At 41.0% G+C, this 16,828-nt stretch overlaps 3 protein-coding genes across 3 annotated transcripts; all 3 read right to left on the bottom strand.

Moving 5' to 3' along the window:
* Window positions 1-127: 127 nt before the first annotated feature.
* On the bottom strand, window positions 128-7,352 carry p2rx5 (purinergic receptor P2X, ligand-gated ion channel, 5; the record flags this gene model as incomplete). Its single annotated transcript, XM_084564923.1, has 12 exons — window positions 5,950-7,352; window positions 5,201-5,351; window positions 4,921-4,992; window positions 4,732-4,807; window positions 4,399-4,483; window positions 4,141-4,221; window positions 2,398-2,539; window positions 1,211-1,344; window positions 1,008-1,101; window positions 848-913; window positions 505-593; window positions 128-401 (listed from the first exon to the last, which is right to left on the bottom strand). Exons 1-12 carry the CDS (start codon window positions 6,078-6,080, stop codon window positions 128-130), a joined length of 1,395 nt encoding a protein of 464 aa, XP_084421049.1. The 5' UTR covers window positions 6,081-7,352.
* A 573-nt stretch (window positions 7,353-7,925) lies between these two features.
* Window positions 7,926-9,406, bottom strand: LOC311502895 (polyubiquitin-B). The gene is made up of 2 exons (XM_084565331.1): window positions 9,325-9,406; window positions 7,926-8,688 (listed from the first exon to the last, which is right to left on the bottom strand). The coding sequence occupies exon 2, from the start codon at window positions 8,681-8,683 to the stop codon at window positions 7,994-7,996; it is 690 nt and encodes a 229-aa protein (XP_084421457.1). The 5' UTR covers window positions 8,684-8,688; window positions 9,325-9,406; the 3' UTR covers window positions 7,926-7,993.
* A 3,238-nt stretch (window positions 9,407-12,644) lies between these two features.
* LOC311502858 (polyubiquitin-C) lies at window positions 12,645-15,076 on the bottom strand. Its single transcript, XM_084565274.1, has 2 exons — window positions 14,971-15,076; window positions 12,645-14,394 (listed from the first exon to the last, which is right to left on the bottom strand). The coding sequence occupies exons 1-2, from the start codon at window positions 15,047-15,049 to the stop codon at window positions 12,785-12,787; spliced, it is 1,689 nt and encodes a 562-aa protein (XP_084421400.1). The 5' UTR covers window positions 15,050-15,076; the 3' UTR covers window positions 12,645-12,784.
* Window positions 15,077-16,828: the final 1,752 nt, after the last annotated feature.

Genomic DNA, 16,828 nt, shown 5'->3' with positions numbered 1-16,828 from the left:
ACATCTCCAGTCAGGGCGAGCATCTGTCATTCTAGTGACCATGCCAGCATGTATGACGTGGAAATCAGTCTGACTTTTGGTTCCACATTCTGCAACTTTAATAGAGCATACTGCTCTGCCTGCTAACCTACTTGTGTGAAGAAAAGGTGATGTGATGCTTCGGCCCTGCACCTTGCTGAGACAGAATGGCAGAGTATCGCTGTCCTGTGTTGCGTGGAATGGTGGGACCCCGTTTCCCCACGGCCCCCTGGGTGTCTTCAGTGGGAGAAGTCTCCACAGTGAGTTCAGTTTGTTCCTCTGGGTTTTTCATAGAGTTGGCGGCCACTTTCTCTGCAGCTGGTTTCCTGGCTCTCCTTTCCCGGTGTCCTGTTCTCTCGTCTTTGTTTTTGGTCTGTTCTCTCCTGTTGCACACAGTGTGAGAGAGAAGTCACAATGTGATGAGCAAGATTCGGAAAACGATTTATTTTAAGTTACTGAAATAGGTGCAAATACAGGGATTCATACTTGAAGTTGATGATTTCAAACTTCCTCTCTCGGTAGAAGGAGCTCGTGTTCATCATGTACAGTAGTATCATATCACAAACAAAGGCACCCTGAATGAAAAAATAACTGGATTTTCATTATCACTTTTTTTTTTTACCTTCAAATTCAATATTCATTTTATATATATATATAGCGTCAATAACAAATACACAGGAACACACAAAGGAACCAGATACACACACAGTTACACAAACATCTGATTAAAGCATATAGAAGCTGATACTACTGACACTGTAACATTTTCCAAACTTAGGGCATCTTGTTAATTACACACCTCAATGGAATATTTAAAAAAAATACTCACTAGACCCATCAAAGCAACACCCGAGCCGATGGCAATTATTGTAGGAACAATATTGAATCTTCCAGCCTGCAAAACAGCAATAAGACATTCACTGCAAGGCCAATTCAACTTGAAAACATGTATTTTGTTTAGGAATAAACTGCTTATGTCGCTGCCGTACCTGGCCGTTGATCATTATATCGAACCGGATCCCAAACACTTTATACAATGTCCTATAGGTTTCACCATTTTGATCTCTATAGTATCGGGCATATCTGTAGGAGGGAAAGAGTTTAGCAACAAAAAGGTGAAAAAATAAATCAGACGCAGAGAGCAGAGTGGAGGTTGCAGCTTCAGTTCGGAGATCTATTTCTTATTTTGTACCTGAAGTTATAGCCCGATGTGATCGAGTTGTTTAAGTCCATGTCCAGACGGGTGAAGCTGTACTCTGGATTACAGCGAGAAGAGTCTTTATCCAGGTCACAGTTCCACTCGATGAGAATCCCAACAGACCCGCCCTGACAGACACAAACAGATACTACTTATACGATATATTTATATATGAGACGTATGAGATTATAAAGGTGAAAACATAAAGAATCAGGTCATAAAGTCAACATAACTCATACACATACACTCATTTTGATTATCTAACTCCATCAGTCAAGTAATTCCTGAACACAGTGGACGACGCACCGGTCTTGGGCGTTCAGACTGCCTGAAGGTAATTCTATATTTTATGTACATTATTAGAATGAGATTGTGCCAAATGTGATTATTGATCAGAGTGAAGGCCCTTGTACAAGTAATTTCTTTACATTATTAATGCGTTTAACTTTTAGTGTTTAACTAGTTACAGCAGTCTCACACAGGACACTATCTCATTTGATGATGAATTGCAAACTTAAGTCGCAAGAACTGTCTCCATGACAACTGAGTAAATGACTGATGAACCCCACAAAGATGTGCTGAAGGCGTCGTAAATATGAAGACCTCATAATGAATTTTTGTCTCAAAAATGCAGATTAACATAGTTTACATGGTTTAAACATTTTAATATGTCCTGTTTCTGAAAAGGAGTTATGCAGACTTTTATTCTGACTTCTCCTTTATGATATTTTACAGTATACTGTAATATAACTTCATTATAAAAACCCAGTTGTACTGTAGTTTGGCCGTATGCAAAGCACAGAAACAAGTAGCTCATCTCCCTTGAAGCAAGGAATTGTGATACATGTCCGTTATCAGTTATCAGCAGGAAGTAGAGACAGAGAGAATGGTGACAAACTGTCGCCTGCAGAAACAGGACTAGCTTGTCCTCCTCCAGTTCCCAATCCAGTTTCCATGCCCGTAATCTACTCAAGGGGTTGTCCTTTTGTTCTACTTTCTCATCTTATCAATGTCACTAACTGTATGGAAACATTAATGAGGGTTTTTTTTAGTTCTTCTGCAGTCACTATCACAAACAGAGTTCCATAATATATAAAAGCGTTGGTCTATTATGGCTAATTATCAAATGTCTGCAAAGAAGCCACACGCAGTCTTCACTGGCACATTATTTCACTTTGCACCTTAACAGCCATGTCCTGGAAGTCATGTCCAGTTCTGCCGACTAGGTCTCTTAGGCGGAAGATGGGGCAGTAAGGATGCATCTCGCTGTCGTAGGAGCATTTCTTCATGTAGCTGTCATCAGCGGTTTCTAGGACGTTAGACCTAAGAGGAGAAACGAGAGGATGGATATAAAATGACAAGCTTTCACAAACTGTGACAAACTGTGTTTTTACGACATTGAACATGGTTTGGTTTCATCACTGAAAAGGTTATTTAGATCCAAAGACAAACATGTAAACCTCCCACTGGTGCTTATGAGGTTCTCACATGTTGCAGCAGAGAAAAGAGACTACTGTTCACGGCGCACTCTTAACTTCTCACCTTCTTTTAATCTTTAGACTCTGGCACGACTTGCCTTTAACAACGTCTTTTATGATCAGCTACTTAAAAGCATGATACGGTCACATCTGTGAGATCAGATGATCTGTCCACATGTACAGTGGAGATGGAATAAAAGTGTAATAAAATTGTTGTTCATTACAAACAAAGTTATCAGCATGACAAGTTGAATCTCAGAAAAAGGAACACGCATTTCGGAAAACATATTTGTTTGCTTTGATGAAAGCAACATCGTTTTTTACACCTAATGAGTTATACTGAGCTTTCCTACTCCTTAAATTTGCCCTCATAAATGTTCAGCTGGGTTGAGGTCAGGCGTTTGACAGCCAGCACAACTTCACCTTTTGTGGACCTCAAGTATTTCTTCAAAGGTTTGAGGTGTTTAGACTCAGAGTATAGTCATGATAGGATGCAGCGATTAGAATAACAATTTGAGTTCACCTTAACTTAGTCCTGATATCATGTTTCCCACAATCAAAATGCTATTCAGTTAGCAATGTTGTGTTGAGGCAGAGCCTATTTATAAGAGGGGAACAATGGCTGATATACTTGGACGAGCTCATGATAACTAGGTTAAATCCACATGTAGGTTAAACATATAACACTAACAGCGTTAAAATGGTCACCAATGCTTAATGGTTTTAAATTACTGACCTGGAATTAGTGCAGAATCCCAATTCTTAAACTTTCAAGTTATTATGGGTTTCCATGAAGATATTAAAGATTTCTGGAGAGTGTGTGATACTTAATATTGAGTCTTAAACTAGACACTCACACACATTCTGTATATGAGCATTAAACTGTAAAATAATGTACTCTCTATACTTTATATTATAAGAATGTAACAGGCTGAAAGTTGCAGCTTGACAAAATTCTCCTCAGCTGTGTACAGTATGTGCATGCCAATCAAATGTCTAGTGTTGCTAATCATTTTGAGTAACCCACTTTAAGAAGGATTGTATTACCAATCAGTCCCCATTAAGAGCCAGCATACCCAAATTAGCAAGGGAACATAAGAGAGATGTCTGTGAAATTAGAACAAGATCCTGACTGATGCATTAGCGGCGGCATCTTCCAGCTTTCCTGCTGGGCTTGAGCAGAGAACAGCAGAGGCGGCCGCAGTGCAGCTCTCCGGGTTACCCCCATCTGATCTGACACCTGTCCAGGTCAACTCTTGCTGTCAAGGACGTCTCAGATGACTGTTTCACTGTCTCATTGAGAGCAATGCACGAGCTGGTATAAATAGAGGACTCTCTGCACCCTAAAGCTATTTAGAGCAGTCATTGGAACATGTATCGCCCCAGCTCAGCCTATACCACGATGCTTTGAAACCGCAGACACACCAGCATTCGGCAGCCACTTACTTGGAGAATTCAAACTTTGGGAACCGGATGAAATTCTTGATGTAGATGGTGAAGTTTTCTGCTTCGCTCAGTAGGGGCTCTCTGGAAATAAAAAGGGACAGGCAGCTGCATGAAAAAAATAAATGTAGACCACAGGCTGTATTAGTAAAAAATAGAACCTGTGAAATATCTAGGTCCGTGTGAGGGATCAGAGGGAGTGTCACTGTAGTAGCACAAAATGGCAAATTTCCAAAGTTCTACAAGGGGAGGGGTCCTCACGTGGGTCTTTTGCTGTATTCAACAGGACACCAGGCGTAAATCTCACAGGTCCCAGTGCTGTTTAAACACAGGCCGGTCTTGACACCTAACAAAGGATTCATATCAAAGAATGAGCTTTTTATTATAACTTCATGACATTTGGTCAGTGTGAAACATAATATTTCACTGTTGCTTGAGGCAGTATGAATGCAAGGTGACACTCATAAAATGCACGTGTTATTTTTCCATCAGATGATAATCAACATGAAATATCTCAAGCGGGACATGGACATGTAAACCTATAATTGAGCTTTAATCCTGCATGACAACACGACTACAGTGAATGTCTCTCACCGTGACCAGCTGTTACAGTCTCCCCCTCGCCGCAGTCGTCATCGCTCTGACATCGTCCATCTGGCACCTTGAAACTCTGTGAGAGGTACAGTCAGCGCTGAAGTTTTAGGATAGAAACAGCGCATTCAAAAAAAAAAAAAAAAAAGAAAAATGCTGATGAGAATCCTCTTTCTCCAGAAATAAACCCACCTCAGCGCAGAACCCCAGCCTCTGATTGGGGGTCTCTATGTAATTTGTTACTATGAAGAACACCTGCTCGCCCTGCAAAATGAAATTAGGTCCCAACAGTGAGACAGAGAAGCAAAAGGTTAAACGGATTACACTTACCAAGAAGTTCAATGTTGTTAAATCAGTGGAGACAGATGCTGAAGCTAATGATATAAGGCAAAAGAGATAGATAGATAGATAGATAGATAGATAGATAGATAGATAGATGCACTTCTCTAACAGGCTTAAAATGCAGACTCACATTTGGGGGTATGACGTAATCCTCTGCGCTCCACAGGTAAGGCCCTGCCTCAGAGCTGTTGGTCAGAGTGACGCCTTTTAGTTTAGTGATGACCGAGCTCTGGATGGCCTCATCTCTCTCCTGGTACCCCTTCTTCACCACAAACACCCACCTGGGACATTCACCAAAACCTCAGAATTCACCATGTTTTCAGGGCTGGTTGATCAGCTCATATCAGGCCCCACGGGGCCAGAACACTGTGTTCACCAACATGTGGCAGATGAAAGGAGTAATGTTAATTATTAATATTATGCCAATGTTTTGGAACTACTTTGCACACGTGTCAGGGGTGCACGAAAATACCACAACACGCTAGGATAAGAAGTGGAATGGCAATAAACAGTAACAGTATATATCAGCATGAGAAGTACATACCCAAGGAGCCAAATGTGATTTTTATAACCACCATGCAGCAGCCACTCTGCAGCTAAATTTGTCATGTTTAGTAAATGTCATAGACAAGTGACAATTTGTTTACCATCATTTGTTAGACAGCCTACATGACACAGAGTTTGAGACATTCATTTACCAACTAAATTCCATTCTTTACCAGACACACCACTCCCAGACTGAAAACCCCACACTGTGCTACCACTTTAACACCACCACCAAAGTAAAAACCTTCTGGCTCAACTATTTTTAACTTTCTGAATCACTCACTGTTTGCTCATACCATGCTTGAAAAACAAGCAGCATGCAAACCACCTTACCCGATTATGTATCCCAGCACAGCCAGCTGATAGAGCCGGAACAGTATTCCAATTTTCCTGTTTTCTGCGATGACATATTTCTCTGTCTTGTAGTTGAGGAGAGAAACGAAGAAGCCCCCACAGCCAGCCATTCCTCCCTGCAGGGTGGAGCGGAGTGTGACGGCAGCTCCCAGGCTCCCAGCTGATATATAAAGCTGGTTCACTTGTCATGCGGCAGGCAAGCCCATTGAGAGAGGGGCTGCAAAAGCACCAACACTATTTCCTCCTAAAAGACACCTGACAGACATGTAGAGGAACTTGTGATCGGTCCGATTTGGAATTAAACATCAGTTTGACAGCCACACAAAACTCCTGATAAATAACTATATCTATAAATCCACACTGAGCCAATAGTAAATTGTTTCCTTAATATTACTGAAACATTCCTGAAATGTCCTACTATAAAATAACGTCACTGCAATTAGTTTTCATAGGGGAATGAAACAATGTGTTTAGGAGGATAATAGCAGTATTCTGCACATGAGGTGTGCAGAGTACTGTGTACTTCCAAAGTCTTAATACCCTCAGAAGGTTGTTTTAATTCTGTACCACTGACCAACTATATAATCCCTTCTAACAAGCTAGCACTGTATTACTAAAATAGTAAGTGAAATATTGGCAAAATCATTACAGCCAAAAAAACAACAACAAAACATCAAGTATCTCCACTCATTTTCATCTGACTTCCATGGACCCATTAATCGTTACGGCAGTAATACCAGTAATACTAATGCCTAAACATCCAGATTAATACTGATCCATGTTTGTAAGGTCTCTTGTTTCTGTTTGACCTCAGGTCATGGCTTCACATCTTTAAACATGCTGGGGTGCTGAGTAGAAAGTCCCAAAAAACAAAGCTGAAACAAGGGCAGTTGGACTTGTTGGGTTTCCTGAAGTTACTTAGGAAGATACTTGGATGAAGTCTTCCAAGAAACTCTACAAGTCCAGTTGTTTTTTATGTACCATGACCTCAGTGAGAAGCTTCCCTGGGTAGAAAATCTGTTTCTCTTCCACCTCAGAAGGATTTAGACCCAGAACCTTTATGGCTATCTGATGTAACCATTGTTTATTATCCCTGACAAGATTTTTCACGCAGTCTCTCGCTCTCAGCATATACTTTTTGGAACTTGATTTCACATCCTGGGGAGTATGAGCAGAACACACTCATAATCACAAATTTTGTTGACCTTAGATGTACTTTTCAGTCAATTTGATATTTATCAAATCCAGGAATCTCAAATTGGGGCCGTGGAGAACAGCACTGCAGCGGATAAGAACACATGAGAGTGAAACTTCACAGGACCAGAGAAGGGAGAACTACTGGTCAGCCAGTGACATCTAGTGGTTCCATGAGACACCTGAATTTATATTGTGGACATGAAACACAATTTATGATCTGAGATGATGGTGGTCTAAACGAAAAAATTGATATTCTGGGAGCTTGTTATGAAGAACAAATTATTTTGATACCTTTCTCGAGTAAAACACATCACTACAGAACTCGTAACATCGGTTCATGGTCCACATTTTCACTGAGCTTGTCAAGGTAACTCAATTGGAACAATTTAAAAGGAAGCTTAGGGGACTAACAGATACCCTTTAATTTTTACCACTGTTTAGGATGCCTCATCAGCTGATTTTTCATGACATATTTTGTACGCTGTAGAATTTTGAATTGCTCGTCAAATGTGAAAAATAAAGATCATTACGTCATTGAATACTTAAAGTAGATAGTCTTGTGAGTAAATGTAGTTCATCTGTAATGGTCCTAAAAATAAATAAATATAAAAATTTTCTAATCTATGTTTCATATTACACCCAAGTTAATAATACAGCATTAATCTGAATGAATTTTACAAGGACAGTATTTGGAAACCCATCTGATCTTAAAACATGCATTTTCTAGTCAAATGTGGAAGGAAAAGGCAAAAACTTGATGTAATTTAATCTCTCATCTTTTATTGGTTTTTAAAGTGTCGTGTATATCAAGTAAAAACAGAATCATTTATTGACCACCCCTCAAACGCAGGACAAGGTGGAGTGTGGACTCCTTCTGGATGTTGTAGTCGGAGAGGGTGCGGCCATCTTCCAGCTGCTTGCCAGCAAAGATCAGCCTCTGCTGGTCGGGGGGAATGCCTTCCTTGTCCTGGATCTTGGCCTTGACGTTCTCAATGGTGTCGCTGGGCTCAACCTCAAGGGTGATGGTCTTGCCAGTGAGGGTCTTGACGAAGATCTGCATGCCACCCCTCAGACGCAGGACCAGATGGAGGGTGGACTCCTTCTGGATGTTGTAGTCAGACAGGGTGCGGCCATCTTCCAGCTGCTTGCCAGCAAAGATCAGCCTCTGCTGGTCGGGGGGAATGCCTTCCTTGTCCTGGATCTTGGCCTTCACATTCTCAATGGTGTCGCTAGGCTCAACCTCAAGGGTGATGGTCTTACCAGTGAGGGTCTTGACAAAGATTTGCATGCCACCCCTCAGACGCAGCACAAGGTGGAGGGTGGACTCCTTCTGGATGTTGTAGTCGGAGAGGGTACGGCCATCTTCCAGCTGCTTGCCAGCAAAGATCAGCCTCTGCTGGTCGGGGGGAATGCCTTCCTTGTCCTGGATCTTAGCCTTGACATTCTCAATAGTGTCACTGGGCTCAACCTCAAGGGTGATGGTCTTACCAGTGAGGGTCTTGACGAAGATCTGCATGTTTCCTGTAAAAAGCGAATGAAAACTCAGGATCCCATTTTACTAATAAACTACAATGAAATATACTCCTACACCTACCTTACATTAGGCACTATATTTACGGTTGTTGTCAGAAATTGACATTGATTGTTCAGTTACTATATACATGTTAGCATAGCATATACAGCTGCCATTATTCAGGCCATTCATTTTGCCACAAGCGATAAAGGCCTCTAAAGCCTTGGATTTCACGCGAACATACTGGCAGGAAGCCGGTGATTCGAGCACCAGCGCCATTTTAAAATAAGCTATTGTTGTTTGCCTTCGTTTTCAGCTTACGTTACACCCTAATGGATGAAAAAAACCCGAAATCGTATGCCACCATCTTTGGTTAACCTCTGTCATAAGCATTTTTCAAATTGAAGGTGGACGATGAAAGCCTACATTGGGACTCGACGTAACTGAACTACATTATTCGTTAACGAATTGTTGTTTATGGTTGCTAGCTACGCCTCTCTCGACAGTCATTTTTACGAAGGGGTTAGGTAGCCGCTAAGAGACAATAATTAATGACCATGAATCAGGAAAACTGCGGAAGAATTGGTGATGATAACCGGGAACATGTCTCGTGAAAATAAAATAAAAAGAACAAGTATACTTACAATTACTTTCAGTACCGTGTCCCGATTCGCGATAGATGCACCTCCCTCTGTCTGTCTGTCTACAGTTGCCAGGGGGACGGGTCGGGATCATTTATAGTTGGAGACGCGTCATCAATTGATATTCATCCGCAGTTGAAAGTAGATCCCAGATGTAGCACAAAGATATGGATTATATTCCGACTGCAATATCATACTGTATTGTCTTTATTAACTTTATTAGGATTAAAAATAGACATCATTATTACGGTGACAGATTTTTTAGGATGCTGAATATTTTACATGATTTAATGTACTGTTTAACTGTATCTAATGTTTTGGCTGCTTTGACACTTCCAGTCATGTGTCATGACTAAGACAAATATCACACATGAGTTACATGTGAACAATAGAGCCCAAGATATGGGTCAACTACCTTCCTCTTCCTAATGCTGTATTAAATCAACAGCATAGTATCACTGCCTGATAAACCGTAGTATGTTATATGTCTACTACTGGTTAGACTGGTCATGTCTGTTTTAACAATGTTAAAAAGTCATGTTTTGGAGTAACCAGTCAAACAGGTAATGTGCCTTCTGTCACATATTTTAGCAAATCTTTAACAATCATCCACAGACTGTTTTCATTGACAAAATAGCTGCAGGATAAACCGCATACAGCCGATTATGCAAATTATAGTATAGTGCCTGTTTGGTGAAGTTTTAGCCTCAGATGGTAAATACCAAAGCACAGTCCTTGTCTGGGAGGTCCAGATTGGACCTCCCAGACGCAGGTGTCTTTATACTACAGCCACTGGAGACACATTCACTGCTCTTAGGTCCAGGTTGGCTAAACCTCTGTTGAATTAGGTCAGTCATTTTAAAAGGAGTTCAGTATTTCAAATAACTGACATGACTCTGTACAAATCTATTTAAAAAAATAATCACAATTAGATTGACCATGATTCCATATATAAAAGCAGTAAAAGGGAAAAATATCCAAGGGGGTGATTACTTTGAAAGGAACTGGACTTACTAAATATAAATAACAGTTTTTGGTTTAGAATCAAAACAGTTTTCTGATCTTTCATTTCATTCATTTAATGTGTGATTTAAAACATTTTATGTATTCATTTTTGATCATTACTGATGTGTTGCTGACCTTTTACAAATATTGTTTTTTAAAGCTTTGCCTGTACTTAAATGCTCAGCATGGTCAAGTGCTCTGGACTCCATTCAGCCTGTATGTATGTAAATCTGATTTGAATATGCTGTTTGATTTAACCCATTGTATATGCAAGTGTTCACCCTTTCTCTCTTGGCACACACAATGACACAGTCAAGTAATTCCACTTTTGGAGTAAACTATTGTCAGTGCTCATGCACACATTTTCTCTCTCAAGTGTAGAAACCAGCCTCCAGTTCTACTGTACAACCCCCATTCAGTTAACCATGTTGTTCAAAATCTCCAGCAAATATACAGTAGTAGTTGTTAGTAGACAGTCCAGCAGAGTCTCTCTTGAATGACTGAGTATTATGACAAAACAGTTATAAGACATAAGGCAACATTTGCTTCAGATTAGTAGTACACACCATGACTCCAACTGTACACTAATGGGTTCAGCTCATTTCATTCACCTGCTGGGATCCTTGTCATAGCTTTAATGTAACCATTCATTGTCTACTAATCTACACCTAATATACATTACAATACACTGTATACAAATCTGCTACAGCATTCTACACTGTTATTTGGAAACTACAGACTTCACATAGAAATTAGTTTGGAAAAATGCTGGTATCTTTTCTATGCAGGCGTACTATGGTTATGGTGTCAAATTCTTACTTGGTGATGTAACAAGGTAACATGTATCAAATTATTAACAACATTAAACTAACATGGCCTCACTTTCATTCTCTTTCTATAAAAAAGTTGAGAATTGCTTTTTCATTTTTTTTTTTTGTATTTCTTGTTTAAAAAAACATAGTTTAGCTACTCACAGTTATTTCTGCTATCGCGTCCTTTTATTTCTTTATTTTTATCCGGTATCATGTCCTATTTCCAATGGAAACGCGTTCGCCTGTCTGTCTGCAGCGACCAGGGGTTGGCGAGATGATGCACCTGGGGACACAACACCGACTCTGAAACCCATCCGCAATTGAAAATAGGCCCCAGTTTTTAACACTAACGCAACACAAAGTTTATTCAAGAATTAAACTGACTTTTAGCAGTATTATACACGAAAAAGTACACTAATACAAAATACGTTGCCGAATTAGTTTGCTTTTGATTAAGGAAAATAAGTTAAAGGGAAACTTGAAGATGATAGATTGATTTCCGCCTGCTATAAAACTTTATTAACTTTAAAGGCATTACAGCATGACGTTATTGTCACACTAACAGAATTTTATCCGAGGATAATGCTTTGACAGTCTTGTCTCATCCAACTAAGACAATCATAACACGAGTTAAACGTGAACAATAAAGTCCAATAAATGTGTATTCCACCGCTGCCTTACTTCCTAAAGCTGTTTCAAATCAACAGCAGGAATATGCGCTAACATACACAATCATCCACATATTACATCGACACGATATTATTAGACTTTTAAAATCTGTTTTCTTAAGAGTTCCAGGATACGTGGTATGCTTCGTGATTTATTTGTTCCTGATTAATTTTCTCCCTTGACTCTCCCACTTTAAACTTAACAGTAGATGGCGCCACACCCTCATTAATAAAAATCCTTCCAACCATCTGAAGTAGAAACCAGCCTCCATTTCTGATGAGACTCAATGGCTTCAGTAGGTCTCAGTACTTACGTTTACTTAATGTACGTATTTATCCCTTGGATAACATTGACTTATGTGTGAATGGGGTTATGTCATGTTAGTTTTTATAGTTTTGTACACATAGTATTTTTCCCCCTTTATTTTTATTACTTCTACAGCACCTAAGGGGGACCTCAGGTCACCTTAATTTCATTGTACATGTACAATGACAATAAAGACATTCTATATTCTACACTATACATCAGCACTCTACACCTGAGAATGATTTAAGAAGAGGTTCTATCTTTTTCAAGTCGTATTATGGATATCACTATAGGTTGGTAATAGAGAAACTAGCATTACCTTATTTTCCACAAGTTTCATTTAAGTCTACATTTCATCAATGTCACATCATAAAAATATTAGAATTACTGTTTGTACTATAGGAGAAACCATATAATATACAGAAAAAGGAGACTGGAGCTGTCCAATACCCCGTGTTTGTTTACACAGCTACTTATTCTTTAGCAATAGTTCTGGAATTAAAAAACAAAAACAAAAAACAAACACCAGAATTCTCAGTTCAATCTTTTATTAGGTGATATGCATCAACATTTTGGTCAGAGATTAAAACCTTGCAAATACCAGCTTTAATATGGCATGTCATACATAACATGTTGAATGGAAAAATGAACAACAACATGGAATCATCACTTTACTGCCCACCCCTCAGACGCAGGACAAGGTGGAGTGTGGACTCCTTCTGGATGTTGTAGTCAGACAGGGTGCGGCCATCTTCCAGCTGCTTGCCAGCAAAGATCAGCCTCTGCTGGTCGGGGGGAATGCCTTCCTTGTCCTGGATCTTGGCCTTCACATTCTCAATGGTGTCGCTGGGCTCAACCTCAAGGGTGATGGTCTTGCCAGTGAGGGTCTTGACGAAGATCTGCATGCCACCCCTCAGACGCAGGACAAGGTGGAGAGTGGACTCCTTCTGGATGTTGTAGTCGGAGAGGGTGCGGCCATCTTCCAGCTGTTTTCCGGCAAAGATCAGCCTCTGCTGGTCGGGGGGAATGCCTTCCTTGTCCTGGATCTTAGCCTTGACATTCTCAATGGTGTCGCTAGGCTCAACCTCAAGGGTGATGGTCTTGCCAGTGAGGGTCTTGACAAAGATTTGCATGCCACCCCTCAGACGCAGCACAAGGTGGAGGGTGGACTCCTTCTGGATGTTGTAGTCAGACAGGGTGCGGCCATCTTCCAACTGCTTGCCGGCAAAGATCAGCCTCTGCTGGTCAGGGGGAATGCCTTCCTTGTCCTGGATCTTGGCCTTCACGTTCTCAATGGTGTCACTGGGCTCAACCTCAAGGGTGATGGTCTTGCCAGTGAGGGTCTTGACGAAGATCTGCATGCCACCCCTCAGACGCAGGACAAGGTGGAGGGTTGACTCTTTCTGGATGTTGTAGTCGGAGAGGGTGCGGCCATCTTCCAGCTGTTTGCCAGCAAAGATCAGCCTCTGCTGGTCGGGGGGAATGCCTTCTTTGTCCTGGATTTTCGCCTTAACGTTCTCAATGGTGTCGCTAGGCTCAACCTCAAGGGTGATGGTCTTGCCAGTGAGGGTCTTGACGAAGATCTGCATGCCACCCCTCAGACGCAGGACAAGGTGGAGAGTGGACTCTTTTTGGATGTTGTAGTCGGAGAGGGTGCGGCCATCTTCCAGCTGCTTGCCAGCAAAGATCAGCCTCTGCTGGTCGGGGGGAATGCCTTCCTTGTCCTGGATTTTGGCCTTGACATTCTCAATAGTGTCACTGGGCTCAACCTCGAGGGTGATGGTCTTGCCAGTGAGGGTCTTGACGAAGATTTGCATGCCACCCCTCAGACGCAGGACAAGGTGGAGAGTGGACTCCTTCTGGATGTTGTAGTCGGAGAGGGTGCGGCCATCTTCCAGCTGCTTGCCAGCAAAGATCAGCCTCTGCTGGTCGGGGGGAATGCCTTCCTTGTCCTGGATTTTGGCCTTGACATTCTCAATAGTGTCACTGGGCTCAACCTCGAGGGTGATGGTCTTGCCAGTGAGGGTCTTGACGAAGATTTGCATGCCACCCCTCAGACGCAGGACAAGGTGGAGAGTGGACTCCTTCTGGATGTTGTAGTCGGAGAGGGTGCGGCCATCTTCCAGCTGTTTGCCAGCAAAGATCAGCCTCTGCTGGTCAGGGGGAATGCCTTCCTTGTCCTGGATTTTGGCCTTGACATTCTCAATAGTGTCACTGGGCTCAACCTCAAGGGTGATGGTCTTGCCAGTCAGAGTCTTGACAAAGATCTGCATTTTGAAATCTGGAGAAACAAGGCAATGAAAGAAAGATTAAACAAATGGTATAGAAATAGCATAGTTAAAATATATTAAACTACCAATATATTAAAATAGCAGTGTTATATTAAACATTAAATGTTATTGATTATTTTCACTTAGTCAAAATAAAAGCCATCTTGATCAGATGCGCTGATCTATTGACAGCTCCGTCATTCCAGCCCGAGCGCCATTTTGAGATCATATTGACCTTCCTTTTGTTAGCCGACTCTACCCGCTAATGGACGACACTGAAAATGTTGAGTCACTGCAGTAGCTAATGTTGGTTAGCCAATGGTGTCGCAAAACTCGACGATGAATGGAGGGACGAAACTCAAACGGAACCAATATCGACTTAAAATATGTTTTAACTTAATTACTTCACATAACCGTTTTACGAAAAACTACCTGACCTACATTCAAAACACATAGCGACTGTTACTATTAGCTTGTAAAATTCTACTAAGCTTCAACACAACGATGCTAACAAAATAAGCGACTAGGAACATACACTGAAATTCTCAACATAACAAACACATCGAATTACAAGAAAAGCTACTTACAGTTTCGCTTGCTTTCTGCTTCTGCTGAAGATGAATGCGGCAGAGGAGCCGCACACTGTATTTTATAGAGGAGTTGCATACGTCATCAGCTGGTATCCTTCCGCCTTCAAAAGTAGTTCCTATCATTCCGATGCTCACTGTTTCAGTATATTCACTGTACTGTTTTATTTAATTGTCACTCATTTACTCGTAAATGTAAATATTTTCTCAAAATAAAATGTATATTTGAGAACAAATGTTGTGAAAAATACTGTGGCGGAGTAATATCTCACTGCGACTTTGGCTCCAGAATTTGCTAGAACCACCTCAGCAACAAGAACCCTCTCCGAGCTTCTGATTGGATGACACAGTTGTTTGTTTCACCAGCGATTGGTTGCTGTGTTACAGTAAGTAATGTTTGATGACTAAGTTATGCTTCCGGCAAAGGGGTTATAACGCAGGCCTTATAATGATTGTATGCGACCTAAATAGATATAGTTTTGTAACATTATAGGCCATAGAAATATCGGCTGTGTATTAGACATTTGTGGCCATCCTAGATAAGATCATTGCACGTTGATTATAGCAAGGCAGAATGATTAAGCTTTCGTGAGACTGGCACGCGTGAGGGACATGTGCAGACATGAACTCAGCTGATCTCCACAACGGTCCTGTTAACAGATGGAAACGTGCTTGGTAAAAAACGTGCTACCAGCTGTTGTGACGGCAGGGTAAAGGGTTTGAACTTTGCTAAATGGCCTGTTTTACCGACCTTATAGTAAACCATTCTCATTACAGTGGCCGTCTTGATGTAGAATGGCCACCTACCTCAACTATAACATTTGTTTTTAAGGAGAATGTGCTGATTCTGATTCAAGGCAAGCTATATTAGTCAAAGTCCATGATTGTGATCTGTATACTGAAACGTGACACCATGTTAAGTAGGCCTGGTGTCTCAGATTTAGCCAAGTTTATAACCAAACTGAGCTGATCTGATGCTTGATTGTTACAGTGTAGGTGTCACTAAAGAAATTATGGACATCAAGTATACAGACTAAAATAAAGTTATTGTAAAATAAAAACCGTTTCCTGACTCTTAAGTGTCGAAATTATTCTTATCATATTGTACACAAGGGAGGGGGAACCATATCGTCTACATTGTGGAACAATCTTCAACATTTTGCTTCCTCATAGGACAAGGACAAGGACCATTTCTAACCTCATAAGCACATTTCTATCTTTGTGGCTTTCGCTGAGCAGTTATTACGGCTCAGGAGTAGCCTGTGCTCTTTGTCTAATTTATCTTTAACCTTATTTGATCACCTCTTGAGTAATATTATTGCTGAGGTTATAGGAAAGTTGCTTTACGAGACACATAAAATATATCTATCTGGCATAATGTCAACGTCCAAAGGTTTTTATATTTTGAAGTTATTTTTTGTGATATGTTCCTGGAGTGATCTAGCCAATTAAACCATACTGGGTGAGATTTGGGTCTAAAAAAATGAGTAGGGGACAGTTACAGGCATAATCACTGGCAGTTTTAAGAACTGCTAAGCACCCACTTTTAGTTCCCACCCCCAGCAGAGATTACATTGGCACTGTAACCTAAATTGAGCAAAACCTCTGATGGTGGGGGTCTACTGGGTTTCTATTTTAGGGTCATAGATATGATACAGCACTTAGAGTCCTAATTTATGTATTTAGGTCACCCCATTCCCCTACTCCAGCCCTCCAGCACGCCGTCATATGACACCCAACTCGTGATGCGTGACGCCCCAGGACTCTAATGCAGGGCTGGTCTCTCTGGCTGTTCTAGTTCAACATATGAGGAATGTGTTTGTGCAAGTCTGCTGTACTTTGCCCTGCCCCTTGCTCA

This window comes from Chelon labrosus (assembly GCF_963514085.1).
Source record: "Chelon labrosus genome assembly, chromosome: 17".
NCBI classification, from domain to species: domain Eukaryota; kingdom Metazoa; phylum Chordata; class Actinopteri; order Mugiliformes; family Mugilidae; genus Chelon; species Chelon labrosus.
The sequence above is the reverse complement of the archived record's forward strand: the minus strand, read 5'-3'. Positions and strand labels throughout refer to the sequence as shown.